The sequence below is a fragment of the Molossus molossus genome, unplaced genomic scaffold (genome assembly GCF_014108415.1).
Source record: "Molossus molossus isolate mMolMol1 unplaced genomic scaffold, mMolMol1.p scaffold_m16_p_3, whole genome shotgun sequence".
In the NCBI taxonomy this organism is placed as follows: domain Eukaryota; kingdom Metazoa; phylum Chordata; class Mammalia; order Chiroptera; family Molossidae; genus Molossus; species Molossus molossus.
Window position 1 is genome coordinate 92,653,370 of NW_023425366.1, and position 24,359 is coordinate 92,677,728.

At 44.4% G+C, this 24,359-nt stretch overlaps 1 protein-coding gene across 1 annotated transcript in view; it reads right to left on the bottom strand.

Moving 5' to 3' along the window:
• Window positions 1-17,461: 17,461 nt before the first annotated feature.
• The window catches only part of ALDH7A1 (aldehyde dehydrogenase 7 family member A1), a 45,090-nt gene continuing 38,192 nt past the window's right edge, over window positions 17,462-24,359 (bottom strand). Inside the window, exons 14-18 of the mRNA XM_036279405.1 lie at window positions 22,068-22,184; window positions 20,665-20,762; window positions 20,393-20,466; window positions 19,038-19,113; window positions 17,462-17,686 (exon numbers count right to left, since the gene is read on the bottom strand). Coding sequence (XP_036135298.1) covers window positions 17,632-17,686; window positions 19,038-19,113; window positions 20,393-20,466; window positions 20,665-20,762; window positions 22,068-22,184 — 420 coding nt within the window. The 3' untranslated portion in view covers window positions 17,462-17,631. The remainder of the gene's footprint in view (window positions 17,687-19,037; window positions 19,114-20,392; window positions 20,467-20,664; window positions 20,763-22,067; window positions 22,185-24,359) is intronic.

Here is a 24,359-nt window from a genome sequence, read left to right on the forward strand (position 1 = left end):
CATCAAGGGACCCTCAAGCAAAGTGGCAAACAAAGCAGGTCGGCTTGGCTGTGTGGGGTCTTCCTGAACGTCCCACCACACTCAGCAGGCTAGGCGCTGCCATGGAGCCTGTGACAGACGTCCAAGCAGTGGCCAGGGGCCCTTGGTCGGTTATGCTCCCTGCAGTCGGAGGTTTGCAAAGCACATCCTACTGGCCACATCCCCCCACGGCATTTTGTCGGCAGTGAAACTGAGTCACAGAGAAGTTAACTTATCCAAAGTCAGGGCCAGTCAGCGGCGGAGCCAGGACCTGACGCCCTGGTTCCGAGGCCTCGCTGGTGGCCATGCTGCAGGCTGACTCCTGGCCTCGCCCACACTTTCTGCACCTGCAGGAACTGTCCGAAGTTCACCACAGAGTCTGTGACAAACGGCTGTGTGTGCTTCCCTTGGTACAGAGTGTTCAAGAAAAGGAAGCCACTGATACCTTAAATAGATGTCCATCAAAGCAGAGGTAACGTGCTTCCAACCCACCGAAATTAGGAGATGAATTCCAGAGCCTAGGTAAGTACAGAGCAATCTGGGACAATGCCATGTCCATGGGGACTCCTGGGCCCCTACTGTGGGATCACTGAGATCATCACTGTTTCTTTTAAATAGCACCTCAGTAAACTCTACTATTTCATTAGGTCCCTCAAAGCTTAGAACACCTGCAACGTGTTCCTATTCTCTAGGCCCAGGTGAGGCCGAACTCTGAATGAGAAACCAGGTAAATAATCCTATAACCCTGGAGGAGGCTTTTTTTAACATGTCTCAATGACATAAGTTTATTTCCAGTTTCAACTAAATAGAGTGTCCGGGCTTTTGGGAGGCACTGAGTGGAGAAAACCCACGCGCTGACTTCCACCCATCCTTGCCCATGCTGCGCCCGGTCCCTCCTTTTGGAACCTCATAGCTTCCCTAACCCTGACCACAGGTGGCAGTTTTCTTGCCTCTTTCTGGGCTAAAGATTTGCTTAATAAAATGCATTTCATGCATCTTCCTCCCTCCGCAGGTGACCAGGAAACTTAAGTTTTACTTGGAGACAATTCATAAAAAGCAATCACCAAATAGTATTAACTTGATTCTTTTTTTCCTCATAATTCAGGAAAACAACTGCCAAGGATGATGGTCCCAAATGTTCTAAATCTCAAACCGGTCTGAATTTGCAGTGTCTGTGGCCACCCCCGCCCACCCATCCACACCAGTGGTGGAATGTTCTGGACTCAAAAGGCTACGGGTGGAGCCAGCCGTCACTCCTCAGCTCTGAGGTTTTACAAAGAGTAAATCGCACGGGGAATTCCGGCTGAGTGCGGACTGAGTGGCTTTCCCCTCGAACTGGGTGAGTAAGAATGAGGAGGCGACCCAGCAAAACTTCCCAGTGCCCGAGGCTGGAAAGGACTGCTCTTCCCTGAGACCCGCGTGAACCTGGGAGGGTACTCACCGCGTGGGAAAGGCCCCTGGCCGTCTGTGTGCTTTGTCCTGGGTAAGCCTGTCATCAAGTGCCACCCAAGATATGCTGAGTCATTGCTGCAGCATTGTCTTTCAAAATGCTCTTTCCCCCTACACCTGAGCAGTTTGGTTTGGCAGGACTGTAGGTGGTGGGTTTTTTAAAAAAATTTTTTCTTTATTGATTTTAGAGAGAGAGGAAAGGAGAGGAAGAGAGAGAGAGAGTAACATCGAGGAGAGAGAACACGGGTTGGCCGCCTCCTGCAGGCCCCCCACTGGGGATCGGGCCCACAACCTGAGCATGTGCCCTGACTGGGAATCGAACCAGCGACCTCTTGGTGCATCTCACATCGATGTTTCTCTCCCTCTCTCTCTCCCTTCTACTCTGTATAAAAATAAATATAAAAATATCCTTGGGTGAAAATTTTAAAAAAAAAGGTGAATGTTCATGTTAACAACATACTGAAGTGCTGGTTTAACGTCAAGGAGCCGCACACTACGGCTCAAGGCTTTCCAGGAGCTCTGGAACGAGGGAGGTTCATGTCCCCAGTGAGACTGTCTCCTGAACTTGACCAAGGAGGAGGCTACCACACTGAAGACAAGGGAGGAGACAGCGAGCCTGGATGGAAAGATCATGGGTTTCAGGTTCCCCCAGACCCAGGTTCCCAGCTCTGAGCACATGGGCAATAACCGCAACTCTCTGAGCCTTAATTTCTTTGTCTACAAATTACTCATTTTAAAAATATCCATTTTCCACCATTGTTTTATAGACAATATTTTATTCCTGGTAATACTTATGCTTGTATTTTAAGACGTTAACTCTTCTTGGGGAAAAAATAACAAACATGAAAATTAAAACCTCCTCTGTAGGTTAAACCAAATGCCAATTTGACGATTTTTTAAGCTTAAAACAAAATGGCCATGTGATACAATTCAGCATATTGGTGTGTTTCATCCTGGGGGCCAGCAGGGAGCCTAATGATCTGCATTCTGCAGCCCAGCGAGGCCTGTCCGAACCGGTAGAACTCCTGCACGGCCCGACTGGACCGGACCCTCGGCCCTTCGATCCCTCCTAGCTCAGGGTCCAGGGACATTCAGGGGTAGAAGTTCTTATTTTAATGTGTCCCATAGCTCCCATTAGACTCATGCAGCTCCCAAGTTTATGATTGTCTGAGCTTAATAGGAATTCCTATAGGGGAAAAAGAAAAGGTATTATTTACTTAAAATGAAGGAAAGGAGTTTTCTCGTGAAGCCATAGCTCACAAACCCATTCCTCCCGGGTGTAACTCACAGCTCGCTCCTCCCACTGTCTGCCTTTGCCCACAGCCTCCACTCCATGCAGACAGACAGACATTCCTTGCTCCTTTATGGTGACGAAGGTAAGTGAAACACAGTTTAGAGAACCAATGTATTCAGGAAACAACTAGTTTAAGAAATAAACATTCATTGTCAGGGACATTCTTACTCATATGAGCTAAGTTGAACTAGGCAATAAATTAAAACCCTTTAAAGGAAGCCATGAAAAAGAAATGGGCTCTCGTGACATAAAAATAATAGGGGAAAATCTTAAAAGACACCAAAAAAGCAATTGGTTGCCTTTTTTTGTGACTAAGGGTAAAAAAATACACCAAATTCCCGGCATTGTTGCCAGTTTCAGGTGCACAGATATTTTCAGCTTCACAGGATGCATGAAATATATCAACAGTTTAATGTACTAATTTGTTATTAATATTTCAGAGTCAAGGGGTAAGGTGGAAAGGGAGGACGTGGTCCACATTTGTGAAATGAATATGAAATAAATTAACAAAGAAAATAACCTCATAAGATTCTGAACACCTCTTACTGACAGTTTTCTAATGGTCATCCTAGCTAGATTTAGATTTTTTTTTTTTAATCCTTACCCGAGGACATTTTTCCATTTTTTTGTTCAGGTAGAGTGGGAGGGAGAGAGAGGAACAGAGAGAGAGAGAGAAACATCGATGTGAAAGGGACACATCGAGTGGCTGCCACCCGCACAACCGACCAGGGCCGGGGACAAACTGCAACCGAGGTACGCGCCCTTAGCGGGAACCGAACCCGGGTCTCTCAGGACCGCAGGCCGACGCTCTAACCGCTGAGCCAAACCGGCCAGGGCTAGATTTAGATTTTTAATCCCAATCTCTTCCTGGTCCTTATATATGCAAATGTTAAATTAACATACCTGCAAGTAATAAACAAAACACCAAAATTATAGCAGCATAAACAAGATAGAAGGTTATCTCTAAAAGGTCTGAGCCGGCGGGAGACCACATCCACAACACAAGGCCAATGTAGAGCCAAATGGCTTTATTGCATGTGCCTGGGTGCAGGCGGGCTGAGCAGAAGAGGGTTCAGCCTCGAATCTGGGTTGGAATGTCAGTTATATACTCTACTTTTAGCTTCTGGCAGTTCCTGCTGATGTACTTTGTCTGGCCCATTGTCCACTTTGCAGTAGGACTGGTCTGGTATCTCCTCAGCATCTGTTGGGTTATCCATGGCCTTGCGAATAATCCAGATAATCCTTATTCGTACTCAGCAGAAGGCTGAGCAAAGGTCATGCAAGCAACACAATTTCCGCAGTTCCCGCCTTTTGCAAACTTCTACCTTTACCTATTAAAACATTACTAATCCTTTCGATCTCTCTGTCTTAGAAGAACCTGGGGGTGTAGTTCAGGGCAGGTGGGTCCTCTTTGTCCCCAGAGATGGAGAGGACGCTGAGATGAGTCTCCATAAACTAACGCTTAGTAGACAACACTTACCTTGTATTAGTTACCCCCACTGAGTCACCTTCCCACAATTGAACACTCGTGGAGGCCCAACCCCCCTTTTTTTGTCTTGTCAAAAAAATTTCTCCACAATTTGTCACCCTTTGTTTAAATGGTACATAAGCCCCGATCTTCATGTTGATGAAGGACTCCATGTGCACACAAAATAGTAGCATCCAATAAATGTGTATTCCTTTTCTCCTATTAATGTCTCTCTCTCTTTTTATTTTTTTCAGCTTAATCCGCAGGTCCCAATCAAAGCATTTAAGAAGGCAGAGAAGATGTTTTTGCTCCCCTACGCATACAAAAAGAAGCAGAAGCCTTCACAAAGCCTCCATTTATGTGCTTATTCAACAAACACCCACTGATCCCATACAGTGTGCAGACACATTGCTAGAAGCAGAAGGTCCCGACCTCACGGAGCCTTCGTTAGGAAGAGAAACGGACCTTTATTATTTTTTTTTTAATGAATTTTTATTTATTTTTTTGTTACAGATATTTTACCTTTTACCCCATTGGCACCCCCCCACCCCCCACCCCCACCCTGTCCCCGGCTTAGTTGTCCATGTCCATTGGTCATGCATACATGCATATAAGTTCTGTGGTTTACCTCTTCCCACCCCCCCACCCCCCACCCCCTCTTCTGAGGGATGTCAGTCTGTGCCCTACTTCCATGTGTCTGGGTCTACTGTATTCCTCAGACTGTTATGTTCATTATATTCCGTATATAAGTGAGATCATGTGGTATTTGTCTTTTTCTGCTTGGCTTCTTTCACTTAGGATAATACTTTCCAGGTCCCTCCATGTCGTCTCAAAGGATAAGAGATCTAAGAAACGGACCTTTAAAAACTTGGTGCACTGTAACCGTCGGGGACAGAAAGAGGAAAGAGTCTACTTTACTTTGTGGTGAGGACGGTCATGCAAAGCTTCTGGACTCTTCCTTATTGTTTAAGGGAGACAAGCAAGACAAAGAAATAACAAAGCAGACTTCGACCTTGGAAATCCAATTATAGCCCCAAAGCGCATTTCCTGTAGTGATTATTTGACTGGAAGCCACCAGCCACTCGCTCTGTGCTGCTTAATGATAAAGGTCAGCCAAAGGAACTGTGCTGGAGGCAATAGTTTGTCCAGTTAAAAAGCCCCTTTTGTTTCCGAAAGCTACTAAAAATGCAAGCCCTTCAAGTGGTTTAGGTAGCTCTGAGGGAACAATTACGCTTTCGCTGACTTCAGAGAAAGCCTTTTACAGAGAAGCATCCTGTTGGGGGAGAGAGTGGTGCCCCCCCCCCCAGGATGGGCCGAGGGGATGGGGACTCCAGCAGGTGGGCTGCCATCGGGGCCTGGGAGGCCGAACCGGCTGCAGCCCGCGGGCTCTGTGCTGTCTGAGAGCAAGAATAAAACAAACCCCCAAGGAGGGAAGGAGGCAGTGTGATCACCAGAAAGTCAACGTTACATGTGTAGAGGTCAAAACATACAAATGGGGAATGAGGCCCGAGGCCCTCGGCTCACCTTTGTTCGAAGGAAATGCGAGGAGGGTTTGCCATTTACTTGGCTGTGGAGGCGGAAGGAGGCAGAGGTGGGAAAACATCTTTTTCTGATGAGAATAAAAAGGTCCCTGAATCATCGCTGCAGGGCCGTAGAAAAGTTCTTCTGCAGAGGGTTTCCACCCCTTTTAAAGAGGTTTAAAGTCACTGGATCACTGTTTCGGGTATCCGGATTTGAAACCCCAGAAAAGCATTGCCAAGGTTATGCCCACATATTTAGGTTGGAACAGATCATTACCTATGGCAAGTAAGAAAAATCTTCAGTGAATCATCTTGATTGTTCTCATAACCGTTTGCTATATTTCAAAAATGGAAGCTGTTAATACAGAGAGCGGTGGTCCAAAACATCAGATTCTCTCAACTGCCGTGTAACATAGAGCAAGATGCGGCCCTGAAACACGGTCCCCTCATACTACCCCCAGCAAAGATAAGGTGCTGCATCATCTAGACCCCAACAGAGGACACAGGCAATGCTTCTCTCTCATGGGCACTGTTGAGACGGAGCAAAGCCCCCCTTCCTGGCTCGTGGTCCTCACATCAGTAGCGCACTCGAAGGACACACTACATAGGGGAAACGTCTCCTCCTCCCACCAAAGGGATTTTTCACAGCTGAAAGGCAAGCGATTTGAACCTGAGTTGGCCAGCTCAAACCAGGTCCAAAACGGAGAGATTCAGACCCACGCCACCCTGTACATCCAGCTGAACCCCACCCCACCCCCATCCAGACATCGCTGCTCCCTCTGCAGGTAGGCAGGGTGGGGGCTGTCAGGTGCCATTGTGCTGCTGATGGAAAGTTCTGCGTTTAAGGAAAGGTCCTCTTTCTCTGCCTCCTTTCTTCCTGGACAGGTCAGTCCTAAAGCCACTAGCTGGACGAGTAGAGGTTTCACACAGGGGCAGCTCTGCGTGGGTATCAGGGCCTGAGTTGAGTCAGGAAGACATCCATGTGGGGGGTTAGACCAGCACCCTCAGACGTGAGGAGGGCGTCCTTCAAAGGATGGGAGATTGGTTACACCAACCAGAAAATGCATTCAGGGGAATGAGAAACAAGAGTTGAAAATACTGGAAGGGCCCTGGCCGGTTTGGCTCAGTGGTTAGAGCGTCCGCCCGCGGACCAGAGAGTCCCTGGTTCGGTTCCCAATAGGGGCACGTACCTCGGTTGCACTTTGTCCCCGGACCCAGTTGGGGTCGTGTGGGTGCTGACCACTCGATGTGTCTCTCTCACATCGATGTTTCTCTCTCTCTCTCTTCCCCCCACTCTCCCTCCTGCTCCATCTGAAGTTAAATGCAGAAATGTCTTCGGGTGAGGATGAAAAAAAAAAGAAAAAAAGAAACTAAAATGAACACTGTGGTGTTGGACTGAACATGGAAGTTTTCATGTGAACTTGTGGTCAACATAAGCAGACAGACTTACAGGTAAACATAGATGTACTTGTGTGTACATGTATTTCCCAGCGCCGTCCCCAGCAAGGACCTGGGAGCAGTGACCTCCTCATGTCGACAGGCATGTCTACTCCAGACCTGAGCTCCTGCTTATGACTTTTCACTGACAGAAATCGGCTCTCCTTAGAGAAGTGGCTGATTCCATGGCCGGGGCAGGGAAAGGCCAAGAAGCAGCTAGGACATCTTGTTCCAGAAAGTAAGAAAGTGCTCAAGGAACGGGACACATCAAAAGAACAAAGACATCAAAACGTATTTTACACATCAAAATAAGTAGGGTAATAAATAAATTATACCTTATTGGATAAAAGAGGGAAATGTAAGAACATACAAATAGATGAATAAATGGAAAGGCTGGAGAACAAGACATGGTGATTTTAAAGTACTTCCTCACAAAAGACATTGGCTTCCTAGGGGGAAAATATCTGACAGCTGGCAGACTCTAATCGAGGTCAGTGTTAACATCATCAGTAATGGGCAAATCACAATCAAGGACCACCTGACAGGATGCAATGAGGGGCCCACAGCATCACTTCTGACTGTACTGCTTAAGACGCACAGCCTGAATCTAATCACAGGGAAACACCAATTTAGAGGGCATTCTACCAAAGAGTGGCCTTTAATTTCAAAAGTATCAAGGTCACCCTGACCAGTTTAGCTCAGCGGTTAGAGCGTTGACCGTGGACCAAGGCGTCGTGAGTTTGATTCCCAGTCAGGGGAACTTGCTCGATCCCCAGTGGGGGTGAGGCAGGAGGCAGCTGATTGATGTGTCTCTCACATTAGTTTCTCTCTCCCTCTCTCCCTCCCTCCCTCCTTTCCACTCTATCTAAAAATCAATGAAAAAGCCCAGATGGTGTGATTCAGTGGACTGAGCATCATCTCATGGACTGAGAAGTCCCAGTTTGATTCCTGGTCAGGGCATATGCCCGGGTAGTGCGCTCGATCCCCAGTGAGGGGCATGCAGGAGGCAGCTGACTGATGCTTCTCTCTCATTGATATTTCTATCTCCCTCTCCAGTCCTCTCTCTCTAAAGAAAATCAATAAAAACATATTTTTTAAAAAGTGTCTAAGTCATGAAAGTCAGGATGATTAAAGGAGACTAAGGAGACGTGACAACACAGCTCCTTTTGCTATAAAGGACATTACTCGGACAAGTGGCAAAAGTTGAATGGGGTCTGAGAATTATATGTTAGTAACATACCAATTATTTCCTAATTTTGATGGCTGTATTATAGTCATGTAGGAAAATGTTCTTGTCTGTGGGCAATATACACTCACGTATTTGGGGTGATAGGACATCAGGTCAACAACATAGTCTCACGTAGTTACAGGGAAAATTCTTTGTACTGTACTTGCAGTTTTTCTTTAAGGTTGTGATTATGTCAAAATGAAAAATAAAGAACATTACCAAAGAAAAAAATGAAGGGTCAGTAATTACGAGAGAGGCAGACAGAGAAGGAGGGCATTCATTATAAGAATCCCACAATTGCAGGCAATTCATACCACCAGAGTGCCAACTCTGCAGCCAGATCGCTTGGGTTCTGATTTCAGCCCCATTGTTTATCAGCTGTGTGACTTGGGGAAAGTTACTTAACTTCTCTGTTCCTGTTTCCTCACTAATAAAATGAGGATCATAATATTTCTTACCTTGGAGAGTTGTTATAAGTATTAAATGGGTTATTTGTTAAGGGTTTTGAAAAATACCTGGAACATAGTATCATATAAGTATAAGTAAAACAAGTAATATGTCCCTTGGAGGAGTAAATGGAAAATAAAACTTAATTATGTTTCTTAATTTAAAAGAAAGGACACTAATCTGCACTTACAGCCAAACATTGTTTTTTCTCTTTAACATTTTGGGGTTTATGTTTTACCCAAGAAGAGTAATCAGCTGAAGGTCAGGTGGATTGCATAGTTATCACATGGGAGAGAGGGAATGTGAGTTACCAGCGTGCTGAGATGTAAAGCAGCTCATACAAGTGCAGACAGAGTTTAGCACGTGACTGAACAGACTTTTTCCAGTGACCTCCTGGATACCAGTCAACACCAGGCTCTTCCCTGCAAGTGCAGTCGTATACTCTTACCAACAGTGCCACCTATGGGTCATCACCGTAAAGACATCTTGATGATATCCGATTCCTGGCCAGATTTCTAGAACTAGGGAATTACCAGGCTGAAGAGATTCAGCCAGCAAATGGCTGGGTAGGTGTAGTATCCGTGTTTCTATTTTCAAACCTAATATGCCTTGGGAAAGTAAATGGCCTCTTACACAGAAAGAGAGGGAAATCCCATGTCATTACCAAAAATCATAAAATACATAGAAATAAACGTGAAAGTTAAGACACTACAGGAAATAAACTACAGAATTTTGCAAGAAATTATAAATATGTGAACAAATGAACAAACATACCATATAACTAGATTAAAAAAAATCTTAGTATTATAAATTAGTTCTTTCCTTCCTTATTTATAAATTTAAGGTGATTCCAATAAAAAGTCCAAAGAATTTTCCTTTGCAAAAACCTGAAAAATGCTTCTAAATTTCATTTAATATGAAAAACACCCTAAAATGATGAGTCAGTACTAACTGAGCCCTTACCATGTGCTAAGCTCTGTTACTTTAATAATTTTTTTCTGTAATCTTTATAATTGTGTGGAAGAAATATTATTACCATCCCATAGAGTGGCCATGCACGGTTGTAGCTGACCAGCATCTATATTTCTTTCCTATGTCTCTCGGATTTCCCAATCAGGGGAGTTCTCCTCCCTTGATTTCAGCATCTGGACTATTAATCCAGCTGTCCTACTCTCCCCAGCCAAGGGACAGGTAAATAACCTCACAAGTAAATGACCCACCCATCCTAGGCCAAATGCCTGCTGTTTCAAAATTGTATTTTTGAGTAAAGAAACAAAAAGCCTAAAAATGGTGGAAGTTCACTCATTCCATCAGTGGTTACTGACAAGGTAGTTGATAACTACCTCGTATCTGGTTAGACTCCTGGAGGTACGGAATCCAGGCGGGAAGGTGATGAACCCAGGAGGACCAACAGAATGCCATTTGCACCTGCTGGCTGAAGGACAGGAAAAGGGAATGGTGTTGGCAGAATCCTGTCGCCACAGCAGAGGAGACACCTGGCAAGGTCTGTCATGGTAGAAAAGAAAGAAAACCTTTGACAATAACTACGTAGGGCTGGCAGGGAGGGGATGGGGAAATGAATATCCTGACCTTTGTCTACTCTGATTTTCTACCACTGGTCAAACAATTGAAAGCCAGAACCCGGAGAAAGCCCAGGTGAAGTGGTCCATAGAGGTCAGCCCCAAAGGACACAGCAAGGGAGCATGTTAGAGAACAGATGCGGAGGTGAGAAATGAGTCTGACCAGCATGCTTTCCAATGTTTGCTGAAGGCAGCTTACAACAAGGCCATCAAACTGACTTACCCCCACATTACAGAGAGAAAATGAAGTTCAAAGAAGTTAGGTTACCTCCTGAAGGTCACATAGGTAATATATGTCGTACTCTAAAATAACTCAACTTTAATAAAGGAAATGTAAAAGGTAACAAGAGTGGGAGCAGGGAGGAGGGGGGCCAATGGGGGGGAAGGGAGGGACATCTGTAAAACTTTCAACAATAAAGATTTTTTAAAAATAATTTTAAAAATAGGCCACAAGAATTGAATCAATCCAATATGTGTCTGTATGTATACATACACACACACAGAATACACAACCCCCAAATAGATCCTGGTATCCATTAAGTATGCAGTGTGTTGTAAGAGGCATCAGTAGGGAAAGGAAAAGTCCCTTGTCAAATTTGGAATGGGGAGAATTATTAAATATTTGAAGGGGAAATTAATTTAGATCAAATCATAACATATGCCCAAATTCCAATGGATTAAAGACCAAATGTTCCTACCACAAAACATTTATGGGCCCTTCCAATGCATATAAAACAACAAAACATGATATATTTTAAATGCGGATCTTATAGCCAATCTTCCAGTCAATGTGGGGATAAAGTACTTTCCTTTAGAAGACTTTTCAAAGATTAGCTACAAAATAACCATTCTCAGAAAGCTTCTGTAGGATATGCTCCAACCAAATAAGAGTGTAAGGAGTAAAGAGGAAAGCACAGGATCCAGGAAACATGAGACTAACACAGAAAGCCAGCAAAGAGAAGTCTATGATGATACTTGTGCAATAGCCCTTGATAGCAGTCAGTCTAATTGAAGCAAATAAGACAAAGGGCACTTGATTCCAGGAAAAAGAAAATAAAAACCAAAACTGATACAAGTAATTGGAAAATATTAATAGGCATGTTACTGAGATGATTTAGGGACTTGGAAATTAGTAATATTCAATTTATATAAAATATCCAGAATAGGTAAATCCATAGTGACAGAAAGCAGACTGGTGGTTGCCAGGGACAGAGGGGTTAAGAAGAATGGGGAATGACTGCTTAATGGGGATGCGGTTTCCTTTTGAGATGATAAAAATCGAGAACTAAATAGTGGTGATGGTTGCAAAATTTGTGAATGTATTAAATGACACTAAACTTCACACTTTATTTTTTAAATATGTTTTTATTAAATTTTTTAGAGAGATCGGCCCCTCCTGCATACCCACCACTGGGGATTGAGCCAGAAACCTGGGTATGTGCCTAAAAGGTCTGAGCCGGCGGGAGATCACATCCACAACACAAGGCCAATGTAGAGCAAAACGGCTTTATTGCACGCACCTGGGTGCAGGCGGGCTGAGCCGAGATGCGTTCAGCATTGAAAAACTGTTGGGGTGTAGGTCATATACTCCACTTTCAGCTTCCGGCAGTTCCTGCTGATGTACTCTGCCTGGCCCAATGTCCATTTTACACTAGGACCGGTCTGGTATTTTATTTGGGCATCTGCTGGGTTATCCATTGCCTTGTGGCCAATCCAGATAATCCTTATCCGTACTCAACAAAAGGCTGAGCAAAGGTCATGCAAGCAACACAATTTCCAGTTTCCACCTTTTGCAAACTTCTACCTTTACCTTTTAAAACATTACTCACCTTTACTGTGCCCTGACCGGGAATCGAACCAGGACCTCTGAATCCATGAGACTAACGTTCAGTCCACTGAGTCATACCAGCCAGGCTAAACTTCACACTTTAAAATGATAAACCTTGCCCTCGCCGGTTTGACTCAGCAGTTGGAGCATTGGCCTGTGGTCTGGAAGAGACCCGGGTTCGGTTCCCGCTAAGGGCATGTACCTAGGTTGCAATTTGTCCCTGGCCCTGGTTGAGTCATGTGGGTGGCAACCACTTGATGTGTCCCTTTCATATCGACATGGATATTTCTCTCTCTCTCTCTCTCCCTCCAACTCTATCTGAACAAAATATCAAAAAATGTCCTTGGGTGAGGATAAAAATAAATAAATAAATAAAATGATAAAACTTGCTTGGCCAATGTGGCTCAGTGGTTGAGCATCGACCCATGCACCAAGAGGTCTCTGGTTTTATTCCTGGTCAGGGCACATGCCCAGGTTGAGGGTCCAGTTCCCAGTGGGAGTCCTGCAGGAGGCGGTCAATCAATGTTCTCTCATTGATGTTTCTCTCCCTCTCTCTCTAAAACCAATAAAGAAAAAAATATTTTAAAAAGTTAAAAAGAATAAAATAAAATGATAAACTTTATGTTCTATTTTACTACAATAAAAAGATACAGAGCAGCCCTGGCCAGTTTTGCTCAGCGGTTAGAGCGTTGGCCTGCGGTCCGGAGAGACCCGGGTTCGGTTCCCGCTAAGGGCACGTACTTCGGTTGCAGTTTGTCCCCAGCCCTGGTCAGTCGTGCGGGTGGCAGCCACTCGATGTGTCCCTTCACATCGATGTTTCTCTCTCTCTCTCCCTTCCTCTCTCTCCCTCCCACTCTATCTGTACAAAAAATGGAAAAATATTCTCGGGTGAGGATAAAAAAAAAAGATACAGAGCAAATGAAGCAATAAGGGCAATTACTAATTTTGGGAAAAGTAAAAGATTAGACACGAAAGTAGCTGTGATTTTAAGACATGACAAGGCATGGTTCTTTTTGCATATTTACAAAAACTAAATTAGTATAGATTTAACCAAAAGCTGAGATATTAAGAGAGTAGAGGACAGAGGTTTCTTTGGGGAGTTGTAATAAGAACATTCTTCCTCACCTACCACAAGCCAACAGACAATATCTAAACTGACAAACAGAAAAATAGAAATATAAGCTTATTATTTAGAAATATGGAGATTAGTAACAGGATGGTTTCTCTGGTGAGGGGAACTGTGGGAGGGACAGAACGGGGGGAACAGGAATTGCGAGTGTTTGTTAAACGCATTCCGGCCCCATTTGAATTTTTAACTGCATATGTACAAGTATTTCTCTAAAAATATACTTAGACAAAAATGGAAGCAGAGGGAAATGTTTGTAACTTAGCCTTTTAACTGAAATTGGAAAAACAATCCAAGGTCAATAGATTTCATTATATGAAAAGTCCAAAAACTGGGTACATCAAAATATATCTTCAGTTTCTGGAACTGAAAATAATGGCTTGTCACCTGCTAATGTCCACACATCTCTTAAAAAACTTTAAGACCAACAAACGGGGATGTGGAAAGGGTGCTAGGTATGAAAGGGTAGAAACTGCAGAAATGGTTACTGGTGCAAGTGTCTACAGCAATCGGGAGATCAAATAAATCAGGGAAACAGGATAAACAAGTGACCACGCCAGGTGTAAGACCATGGGGTATTGGCGACCACAGGAAGTGAGATGTACATGTCCCTGTCTGGCAATATTGAAATAGGAAACAATTTAAAACATTCCAAACCAGCTTCCCCGTTGGCAACCTTGAGTGAAGGCAACAGAAAAAGGTTTGAAAGTGGCCGGGTTAGAGAAGAGCAAGGTCACTGACTCCTCGGGTCCCTTCAGCGTTCCCAGGGACAGAGAACGCCACCGAGGATGTTCTGTGGTTGCAGGAGTGCAAGATGCCACAGCATCCCACCCTGGCCGGTTTGGCTCAGGGTTAGAGCGTCAGCCCATGGATCAATGAGTCACAGGTTCGATTCCGGTCAAGGGCATGTACCTGGGTTGCGGTTTGTTCTTGGTTCTGGTCTGGGTCATGCGGGAGGCAGCCATTTGATGTGTCCCTCTCACATCGCTGTTTTTCTCTCTCCCTCCCACTCTATCTGAAGAAAAATGGAAAAATATCCTTGGATGAGGATAAAAAAAAGACACAAGATGTGACAGCATCCCGGTTTGCTTTCAGAAAACTGCCTTATTCCCACTGTGTGACGTCTTCATCAGGAGTATCTTCCTCCCAAAAACGAAGCCAAAATGACCAAGTCTTCCAGCCCCTTCCTGTGGAACCACGAGTCAGGATCCTAGGATCCGCTGACTGGATGCTCTCTCCAGGGGCTGGAACCCTACAGCAAGATCCTAAGAAACACAGGTCCTCATGTACAGTGCGCTGTACCAGTGACAGACGCTGGCATGCTAACCACAAGGTCCTCATGTACAGTGCGCTGTACCAGTGACAGACGCTGGCATGCTAACCACAAGGTCCTCATGTACAGTGCGCTGTACCAGTGACAGACGCTGGCACGCTAACTACAAGGTCCTCATGTACAGTGCTCTGGGAACTGGCAGTAGGGCTGGGACACGATGCGGGCGGGGCGGGGCGGGGCAGCACAGCCAGCAGGGGCTCCCTATAACTAGTAACCAGCACAGGACTCCACACCTCAAAACACATGGCCGGGAATCACACACCCGACTGCACATTTTGACGTTTGTGGTTGAAGATACTAATGAACAACTTTCATTTGTTAGGTCAAAGAACAAAGAGAACCAATTTAGAAGTAAAAATTTTTAATAAATATTATGACAAGAAATGTCCTTGTTGCTAGAAATATGTAGAAAAATTATGAATTAGGTTCAAAGAAAGCTTCCAGAATCAGTTTAACTCAACTTCCACACCCAAGATTAGAGCTGCCAGTCACCCCTCTAACCAGTGCCCTGGAAACCCACCCACATTGGCCACGGTGCCATGGCCACGGTGCCATGGCCACGGGAGGAAGGAGAGCCTCCCTAAATACCTAATTGCAGAGAAATTATAAATGTAATAAATTTTAATTAAAACTAACACTGATAACAGCTTGTTGTTTGGAATGCTTGTTTAAAAATAATATGCTGGGGGGGAAACAAAATATAAAAAGTATTTTAATTCAAAATAATTTCTCACTTTTACAAAACAAAAATGGTCTATTATTATGTGGTTCCTAAAAATGTTTTAAACAGTTCTTTACTTTCTCAAACAGTATTATAGTCAGTAAATAAGACAGAGCTAGACTACTTAACACTGTGACACAAAGAAAAACCGTACAAGATTTAAGGCCCAAATTGCATAATCTTCATAAGCAACCACTTATATTAAAAAATATATGTGTATCAATGCAGAATAATCTAGTCTATTTTAAACTTTTTTAAAAAATGGAAGAAAATTGGGCTTTTGGTAGGATCATTTTATGAGACATTTCAAACAGCGCCCAGTTCAGTACCGGAGCGGACGAGGGTGCAGGTGTGCGTGCCGGGGAGCGGGGTGGGGAGCGGGGGGCTGCAGATGCAGGATTCCAACGACCCGATTCTCCAACATCGCTTTGTTGTTGTTGCTGGTTTTAATTTTTATTTAAAGCTATACACTGTCTTGATTTAAGAGTGAAGTAGCGCCCTGGCTGGTTTGGCTCAGTGGTTGGAGCGCCGGCCTATGGACCAGAGTCCCGGGTTCAGTTCCCGCCAGGGGCACGTACCAGAGAAAAAAAACAACAACAACAAAAAAAAAAACAGTGAAGTAGCTCTACAAGACTAGTTTTGAAAAATAGCGATCCATCCTGTCCCCATTTTCCCAGGTGCCCTCCCCACAGCAATGACTCTTTCGGAATTCACCTCTGTATCTTTATAAGCCCTTGTTGCCATTTCTTTCTTTTGTAATTTTAGGCATGATTGATTTTCCACTACAGAGCACAGAACTGTCCACCTTTCTAACCTTCTCACCCCTAACTTCTTCCTGCCAACATGTTCTCAAAAGGCCTATCACCCATGTTTGGCTTGATCATATAGTCAAGGCCAACAACCTACCTACGTGAACACTGGTCACAGACCGTTCCTTCCCAAGGACATTTAAAATCGCTTTGTTTTTCCATTTGCTTGCTTCTTTGTCACAACCACCTCAAACTCTTTGCCAGCTGTGAAAATCTCTCCATACATCCTGATGCATCAGGTGATCTACAAAGGTCATCGTCAAAGGCTTCTGCCCCAGCCAGTCTGGGCTCCGCAGGAAGCCAGGAGAGTGTAGCCACCAGGAGAGAACGCAGCTCGCACTCCGCGGGGGCCCTGGGCTGACCCCTCCCTGGGCTCCGGGGCAGCTTCTCCGGAAAAGGAAGCCCACTCGAGACAAAGAGCAAGTGCACTGTGCTGGGTTCACGCTACTCTCACTGCCACACAAGGTCGTTCTCTGAAAACAAGCCCAAGGGCAACTGCAGAAGTCTAACAACTAAAGAAGACGGCCCAAAGCTGCAGGAGAAACCCAGACAAGCTTCCCACAGGTTTCTGCACAGGCAGAGTCCACGTCCTCCTCACAAATGTCCCCTGCGCTGACACAAGCGACTGTGAGCAAGAGCAGTCACAATGGTGATGAACACCTTAGTCATTTTTAACAGAGCAAGTCATTCCCCTGTACATAAGGGATACGCTCCCTTTGCAGCACCCCCTTCCCAGTGCAGGCTGGAAGGGTAATGTGAGTTGACACCATAGAGCTCTCTACTTGCTCAGATGTTCCTGCCTCTACTGAGAAGCTTTCTGTTTTCTTCTCTGTTACGGTCTGCGATTCCCCAAATTGCAATACTACTATTGTTTCTAAATTATAATCATAAACTTTTAAAAAACTAGTAACTACTAGTAACATAAAAATCCATTTTTCTATCTTATATTTAACATGGCTATGACATGACAATTTTAATTTTTTTTTTAAATGAGTCTTTTGCCCTGGCCAGTGTGGCTCAGTTGGTTGAGCATCATCCCGTGCACCGAAAGGTTACCAGTTCAATTCCCATTCAGGGCACATGTCCAGGAGGTGGGTTCGGTCCTTGGTTGGGATGCATATGGGAGGCAACTGATCGATATTTCTCTCTCACATCAATGTTTCCCCCACCCAACCCTTCCTCTCTCATAAATCATTTTCTTTTAAAAATGAGTCTCTTGATTTAGTCAGGACCTCAAGGGCATAAAGGATTAGCCACTGTCATACTCAAAATGATGCATTTATTCAAGGCAAATCTTAATTTCCTTTGTCTTCTTCAGAAGAAAGAGCTGCAAGAATACCAAGATGACGAAGTAATGTCGATCTAAAGCACCTTTACTGGAACTTGATTCCTTGGGCCAGAGGAAGGTCCTTACTGTAGTTGATGGTACTAAGGAGGAAAAAAAAGCAAACACAATTAAATGAAAGATAGTATATACATAATATAGACTATTTCTGTCTTTAAAAATGTAGCAGATCTGTATATGTTAACAATGTGAAATGTCCAAGTTACAAGTTGGTGAAGAAAAAAACCAGGATACAAAACAATACTAGGCACGGATCCAGTTTCATAAAGAAAGAAAAGGAGAAACAGAAAAGTCTGGAAAGACACACAACATACATGCTATTCCTAGTTTTCAGGGCACAGGAATATGGGGACTGTAACAATCTTCTTCATCTCTCTTAATAACTTGTACTGAATTAGCAGATATTCCCATTATGATTTTAAAAAATAAGAACTATAACACTGGAGAAAAGAAAAGCTTCCCCGTTAGTCAGTGGTGATCATCTCATTTCTCCTGAGAGGAAAAGTGTCCCATGAAATGGCCATATTAAAAGTGTCCCAAAAGGCCACAGCTAAATGTTTTCCACTCTAGGTCTCCAGTGCACAAGGGAAGTAAAAGGAACACAGTGACTTCAAAGAACGGGAATCAGGTGAACAGTGCGTGTGTCTGAGACTTAGCGAGCCACAGCCAAAAACACCTCCGAAATCCCTGACGGGTGTAAGTCTCTAAGGCTGCAAAGAGCTGAGGCTGAGAAACCCAGCTAAGGTCGCAGAACTAGTGAGCAGCACAGAATGGGACGAGGATGGGTGTCCGGGGTCCCTCCCTCACCTTGGGTTCTTTCTACAATGTAATACACGAGCCTGACCCCACATACTTTGTATGGCACTTGGGTAAAGCTAGTTCTACCCAAGAGGGAGGAAAAACAGAATACATTTAAAAGAAAAAACTAGCCAAAATCTCCCAGAAGCCAGCGCCCTCGCCAGCTCCCGACGCCGGGTGAATGAACGAATCCCACTCTCAAGGGCCACGCTCACTACTCTGAGAGCTGGGATCTCCCAGCTTGCTGGCCTGGCCCCGGCCCCTGCCCGCCTCCTCTCCTCTGCTTCTCCAGTCCCCCAGGACGGTAACTACGCCCCAGGAGGAAACCCGAAAAGGACAGCTTCTTCCACTTTCCCCTGGTGGCAGACACCTCCCCCAGGTGTCCTGTTCCGCCGCTGTCTCCAGACAGAAACCACCACGGAGATGGTTTCAGTCGGGTGCTGGGCACTAGCTGAAGCTGGACAAGAAGGGTAGAAAAACAATAGTGCAAAGTGGATGCTCTGGGAGCGGAGAGCTCGGAACATCAGGAAAACAAGACGAAAGAGAAATGCATAAAGACAGAGCAGAGAGCGGGAGGGTGTACCAGCACGCCGCCACGGCGTCCAGCCCGAGCCCGCCTCCCCAAGCCCTTCTCACCAAGTGGACCTCCTCATGTACTGCTTCCAGGCATCGCTGCCGGACTCCCGGCCGCCGCCAGTGTGCTTTTCTCCCCCTGGAAGAGAACACAGGCGGCTCACCCGTCGGGGCCGGGCTGCTCCCTCGGTGTGCGCCTCTCGGCATCACCGAGGGAAGAGACCGAAAGGACACCAGAGCCACCTGAGCGGTCCCGTACACTTACCCACCGCTTCCTCCGCACACAACTAAATAAGAGAGACCAAATAACCATGAAAATCAGAGGGAAAGTAAAAGGAATTAAGAGGAAACAAAAATGTGTCCGGCAGCCCAATAAAACCTTAAAAAAAAAAAATTAAAAAAAAACCTTACAATTAGACTAAGGTGTTAAGAATAGAACTTCTGGACAGTGAAAATGTTTTTATTTTCTCATTTATGCTTGTCTGTATGTAATTTTCTATAATGCACACGAACTGCTTTTAAAATAAAACATTTTAAATGTTAAATTAACATCCTTAGAGAGGTTATAAGGAGATAATATTCCATGGAAACAAGAAAAGGATACTATTTAAAAGTGTGCCATCAAAGCACAAGAAATGTCTTGGTGTTGCTTTTAATATTTGCAGAGAAGAAAAAACTTAATAGAAGGATTAGAAGCAAAACGTAAGGAAATTTCCCATATAAACAACAAAAAGACTGCCTTGGACGGTTTGGCTCAGCAGTTAGAGCATCGGCTGCCGACCAGAGAGTCCCAAGCTCGGTTCCTACTAAGGGCATGTACCTGGGTTGCAGTTTGTTCTTGGCCCCGGTTGGGGCACATGCCTGGGTTATGGTCTCGATCCCCAGCAGGCAAAGGCAGCTGCTTAGTGTTTCTCATGAGATTAGTATTTCGTTTCTTGGTCAAACTTTTCTAAAAGCTGCTATTGCTTTTCCTTTACTGCCTGTTATGAACAGAATTGTCTCCCCCTCCGGGCGCCCCCACCCCAAGAATATGTTGAAGCCCTAACCTCCAATAACTCTGAATGTGTCTGTATTTGGCAATAGGGTCCTTAAGTAGGTAATTAAGGTTAAGTGAAGTCATAAAGTTAGGGCCCTAAGCCAGGAGGACTGGTGACTTTATAAGGAAGAGATGCCAGGGATGAGCATACAGAATAAAAGGCCCCTTGAGGACACAGGAGAGAGGTGGCTGACCACAAGCCAGGAAGAGAGGCCGCAGGAGAAATGCAACCTGCCAACACCTTGATCTTAGACCTCCAGCCTCCAGAACTGTGAGAAAATTGATGTCTGTTGTTGAAGCCACCCGATCTGTGGTATTCCGTTACGACCGCAGACTAACACACTGGGCCAACATGGGAGAGGAGAAACAATCCTCTACGTACCAAAGGCACCTCCAATCTCAGCACCGCTTGTTGGAATATTGACGTTTACAATGCCGCAGTCTGATCCTTTTGGTCTGTGTGCAAAAAGGGAGGCATGGTGAGAGCAATGTATAGGGAAGTACAAAACCAAACCAACAAAAAGTCCAAACAAAACTCTAAGCCCCAGTGCCAAAAAGTGGATTTTCAGCTATGATGGTTTTGTTTTCTTTTTTTAAAGTCCATCACCACACAAATCAGAGTTACAGAGGTTTTTTAAATAAACAAAGTTATACCCAAGCCAGCGGAAGATTCTGCCCAAATCCTTGGTAAAGATGCTACTTGAAAGTCCCTGTTTTACTTCATTATTCCACGTAAAGACTTCGTCTTCATTCTAAAAGGATAGATGTGAGCTGTTAGATGATACAGGATTCAGGTCAAAGTTACTAATGTTAAACTCATTTCATGAGATATGCCAGAATAATTTTAGTGCAAAAAAAGGAAACAACAAGTCAACATCAGACTCATTCTGTTTCTCTTGCACAGCCTTTGTGGGGTTTTCTCCCGAACTACTTTAAGAAACAAAGATCTTTCTACCATTCTTCCACTTAAGCTATTCCATATAATAGCTAATATTTATTGAGCTCTTTATGTGCAACATACTGACCTAAGCACTTAGCACATATTTAGTTAGGCAATCCTCACCCTATGACATAGGTTTTCTATTAACCCAATTTACAGATTAGGCGGAGAAGGCCCAGAGAGGCTAAGTTATTTGCTCAAAAGCTCACAGTCACACACATACACACACGACAAAACATGAAATTATACCCTCTAGTCACCACAGGTGGGACAATAATAGACAATTTAAAGCAAGATTTTAAAGAATGCAATCAGGTAGCCCTGCTGGTGTGGCTCAGTGGATTGAGCATCATTCCATGGACTGAGGGGTCCCGGGTCAGGGCACATGCCCAGGTTTTGGGCTCAATCCCCAGTAGGGGGTGTGCAGGAGGCAGCCAATCAATGTTTTTCTCTCCCACAGATGTTGCTATCTCTCTCTCCCTTCCTCTTTATCTAAAAAATCAATATAAACATTTTTTTAAATAAAATCATGTAATTGCAGCAAGGTGCAATTCTCATTATTCTTCAACTGTTAATCATGGCACATTCAAACCTTGATTCAATCTCTAAGTATTTGCTGGCATGGGTAGGCCCTGTCCCATGCTGGGGAAGGAGAACTTCTAGTTTTCTTTATCTGTTAAAACCTCTACAGCCTATCCTCGGGTACAGATTGTAACTGTACATCTTTAGGTTGTCCTATATATTCTCACTTTGTCTGCTGACACTTATTTCTCAGACTATCAAACTATCTAGTCCTTCTGCATAGAAGCCAAATGTTTGGCCCACGTGGCTCAGAATCAGTTGATACAGGAAGTGGGAGCCACAGTCTCCATAAAATGCAGGCTAGGTTCTCTGCTGGTATTGGTTTCCCTGGCAGCCTGACATGCTCTATAGCTTGAAGTGTTCATCCCATCATATTTTATCCATAATCGTCAAATTTATACCAATCAGAATGATTTTCTAACACCTCCCTAAAGGCAAATGAAATGAAATTTAGCACGTCTTCATTTTCTCCTAGTCTTCTCCTGATGTTTGTTTCAACATTAGACGAGAGAAAAGGGACAGAACCCATTGTTACCTTGAATTTAAAGACATAAAGAATCGGAGCAAAAGTCTCTGTGTGTGCAATGGACGCGTTGTGGGCAAGACCTGTCACAATCGTTGGTTCCACGTAATTCCCAGGGCGGTCCATGACCTTCAGCAGAGAAATGAAAGAAAACAATGAAAGCACTTTGTTTTCTAGTCCTGGTGGTCAGAGGACACGATCTTTGCTTATACTTATGAGGGGGAAAAAAACCCACCATTTTAGATGAATTATTTCAACTCCCCATCATGAATGAAAATTTTCTCCGTCTCCTATTGGCTTTAACTTGGTCAGAGAAAAATAGGGAAAAAAGAACCATGGATAGAGAGCTGTGTCATGTCACAAAGTTGTATTAAAAAACAAAAAAAACAACAACAAAAAAACCCCAGCCCTGGCCAGTTTGGCTCAGCAGTTGCAGCAGTTCTCAACCTGTGGGTCGCGACCCTTTGGGGGTTGAACAACCCTTTCACAGGGGTTGCCTAAGACCATCGGAAAACACATATTTCCGATGCTGATTCATAACAATAGCAAAATTACAGTTATGAAGTAGCAACAAAAATAACTTTATGGTTGGGGGTCATCACAACATGAGGAACTATATTAAAGGGTTGTGGCACTAGGAAGGCTGAGAATCACTGGGAGCATCAGCCCGCGGATCAGAGAGACCCGGCTTCAGTTCCTGCTAAGGGCATGTACCTCGGTTGCAGTTTGTCCCCAGCCCTGGTTGGGGTCGTGTGGGTGGCAACGGGCAGGTGGCTGTGAAATCCGCCCCCAGACTCAGGGCTGCCTGTTTACTAAGAGTCAACTGGATTCGCTCCCAACCCGGGGCAGGGCAGCTGTCTCTGTTCCTCTAGTGCTATATTGCGTAACTTAAATAAATATTACACAAAGGGAAAAACAGCTATTTCTATAAAAATTAACTTGAATGTTTCAGGAAAAAAACTCAACAAAAGTAACAAAAAAATACATAATTTCATACACTGCTGTCCGATGAGATACGGGTGTGTCAGGGGTAAGATGACTAGGGAGGAGCCTCCTCTCAGGCAGCTTTGCAAGAGACTCAGTTCTCAGTGAATTTTAAAGACAATGAAACTAAATTGTAGATAATAAATTATTGGTATAGCTTATGCAAGGATGAAGACAAATTCCTCTCACACATGAAGAAAATGCTTTGACTGTATCTAAAGACTCAATCAAATATAGTTATATGTGTTAAATCAAAATGTTTTTGTTGTGTAGCCCTGGCTGGTTTGGCTCAGTGGTTAGAGGGTCAGCCTGAGAACCAAAGGGTTGCACATTCGATCCCCCACCCTAGTCGGGGCTGTGCAGGAGGCGACTAATTGATGTGTCTTTCTCACATCAATGTTTCTTTCTCTCTCTCTCTCTCCTCTCTCCCTGCCTCCCTTCAACTCTATCTTAAAAAAAAAAAAAAATTCGCCCTCGCTGGTTTGGCTCAGCGGTTAGAGTGTTGGTCTGTGGTCCAGAGAGACCTGGGTTCGGTTCCCACTAAGAGTATGTACCTCAGTTGCAGCTTGTCCCCGGCCCTGGTTGGGTCGTGCGGGTGGCAACCACTTGATGTGTCCCTTTCACATCGATGTTTCTCTCTCTCTCTCTCTCCCTTCCACTCTATCTGAACAAAAAATGGAAAAATATCCTCAAGTGAGGATAAAAAAAAAAATTCAATGGAAAAATATCCTCAAGTGAGGACTAAACAAATAATAAAAAGGAAATGTTTTTGGTGGTGTTTTTTTTTATTCCCTGTCTTACTTGACCTTTTACAATCACCATTAAGCCCTGGCTGGTGCAGCTCAGCTGGTTGAGCACTGTCCCATGCACTGGGAGGTCACCAGTTGATTACCAGTGAGGGCACGTGCCAGGGTTGTGGGCTCCATCCCCAGTAGGGGGCGTGCAGGATGCAGCAGGTTGATGTTTCTCTCTTTCCCTCTCCTTTCCTCTCTCTCTAAAAAATCAATAAAAACACATTATTTTTTTAAAAATAGGATAACCTCTTCAAAAAGTAATAAAATAGTCAATAAATACGAATTCTAATTACTCTGAAAAAGTCTCCCTCCGTACAAATGCCTAGAGACTCAATTCAAAGGCAACCATGGCTCTGAGATTCTTGTGTGTCCTTCCAGAAACGTTCCATTCAGTTTATGTTGTCGTTCTTTAAAACACCTACTCTGCCCCCTACAAAAGGGAGAAGATAAACAGCAGTTGGGGACCCTTCACCAGCGTGCCCAGAGCCTTGCCTTACCCAGGGGAAAGGAAGTGAAATCTGTCACC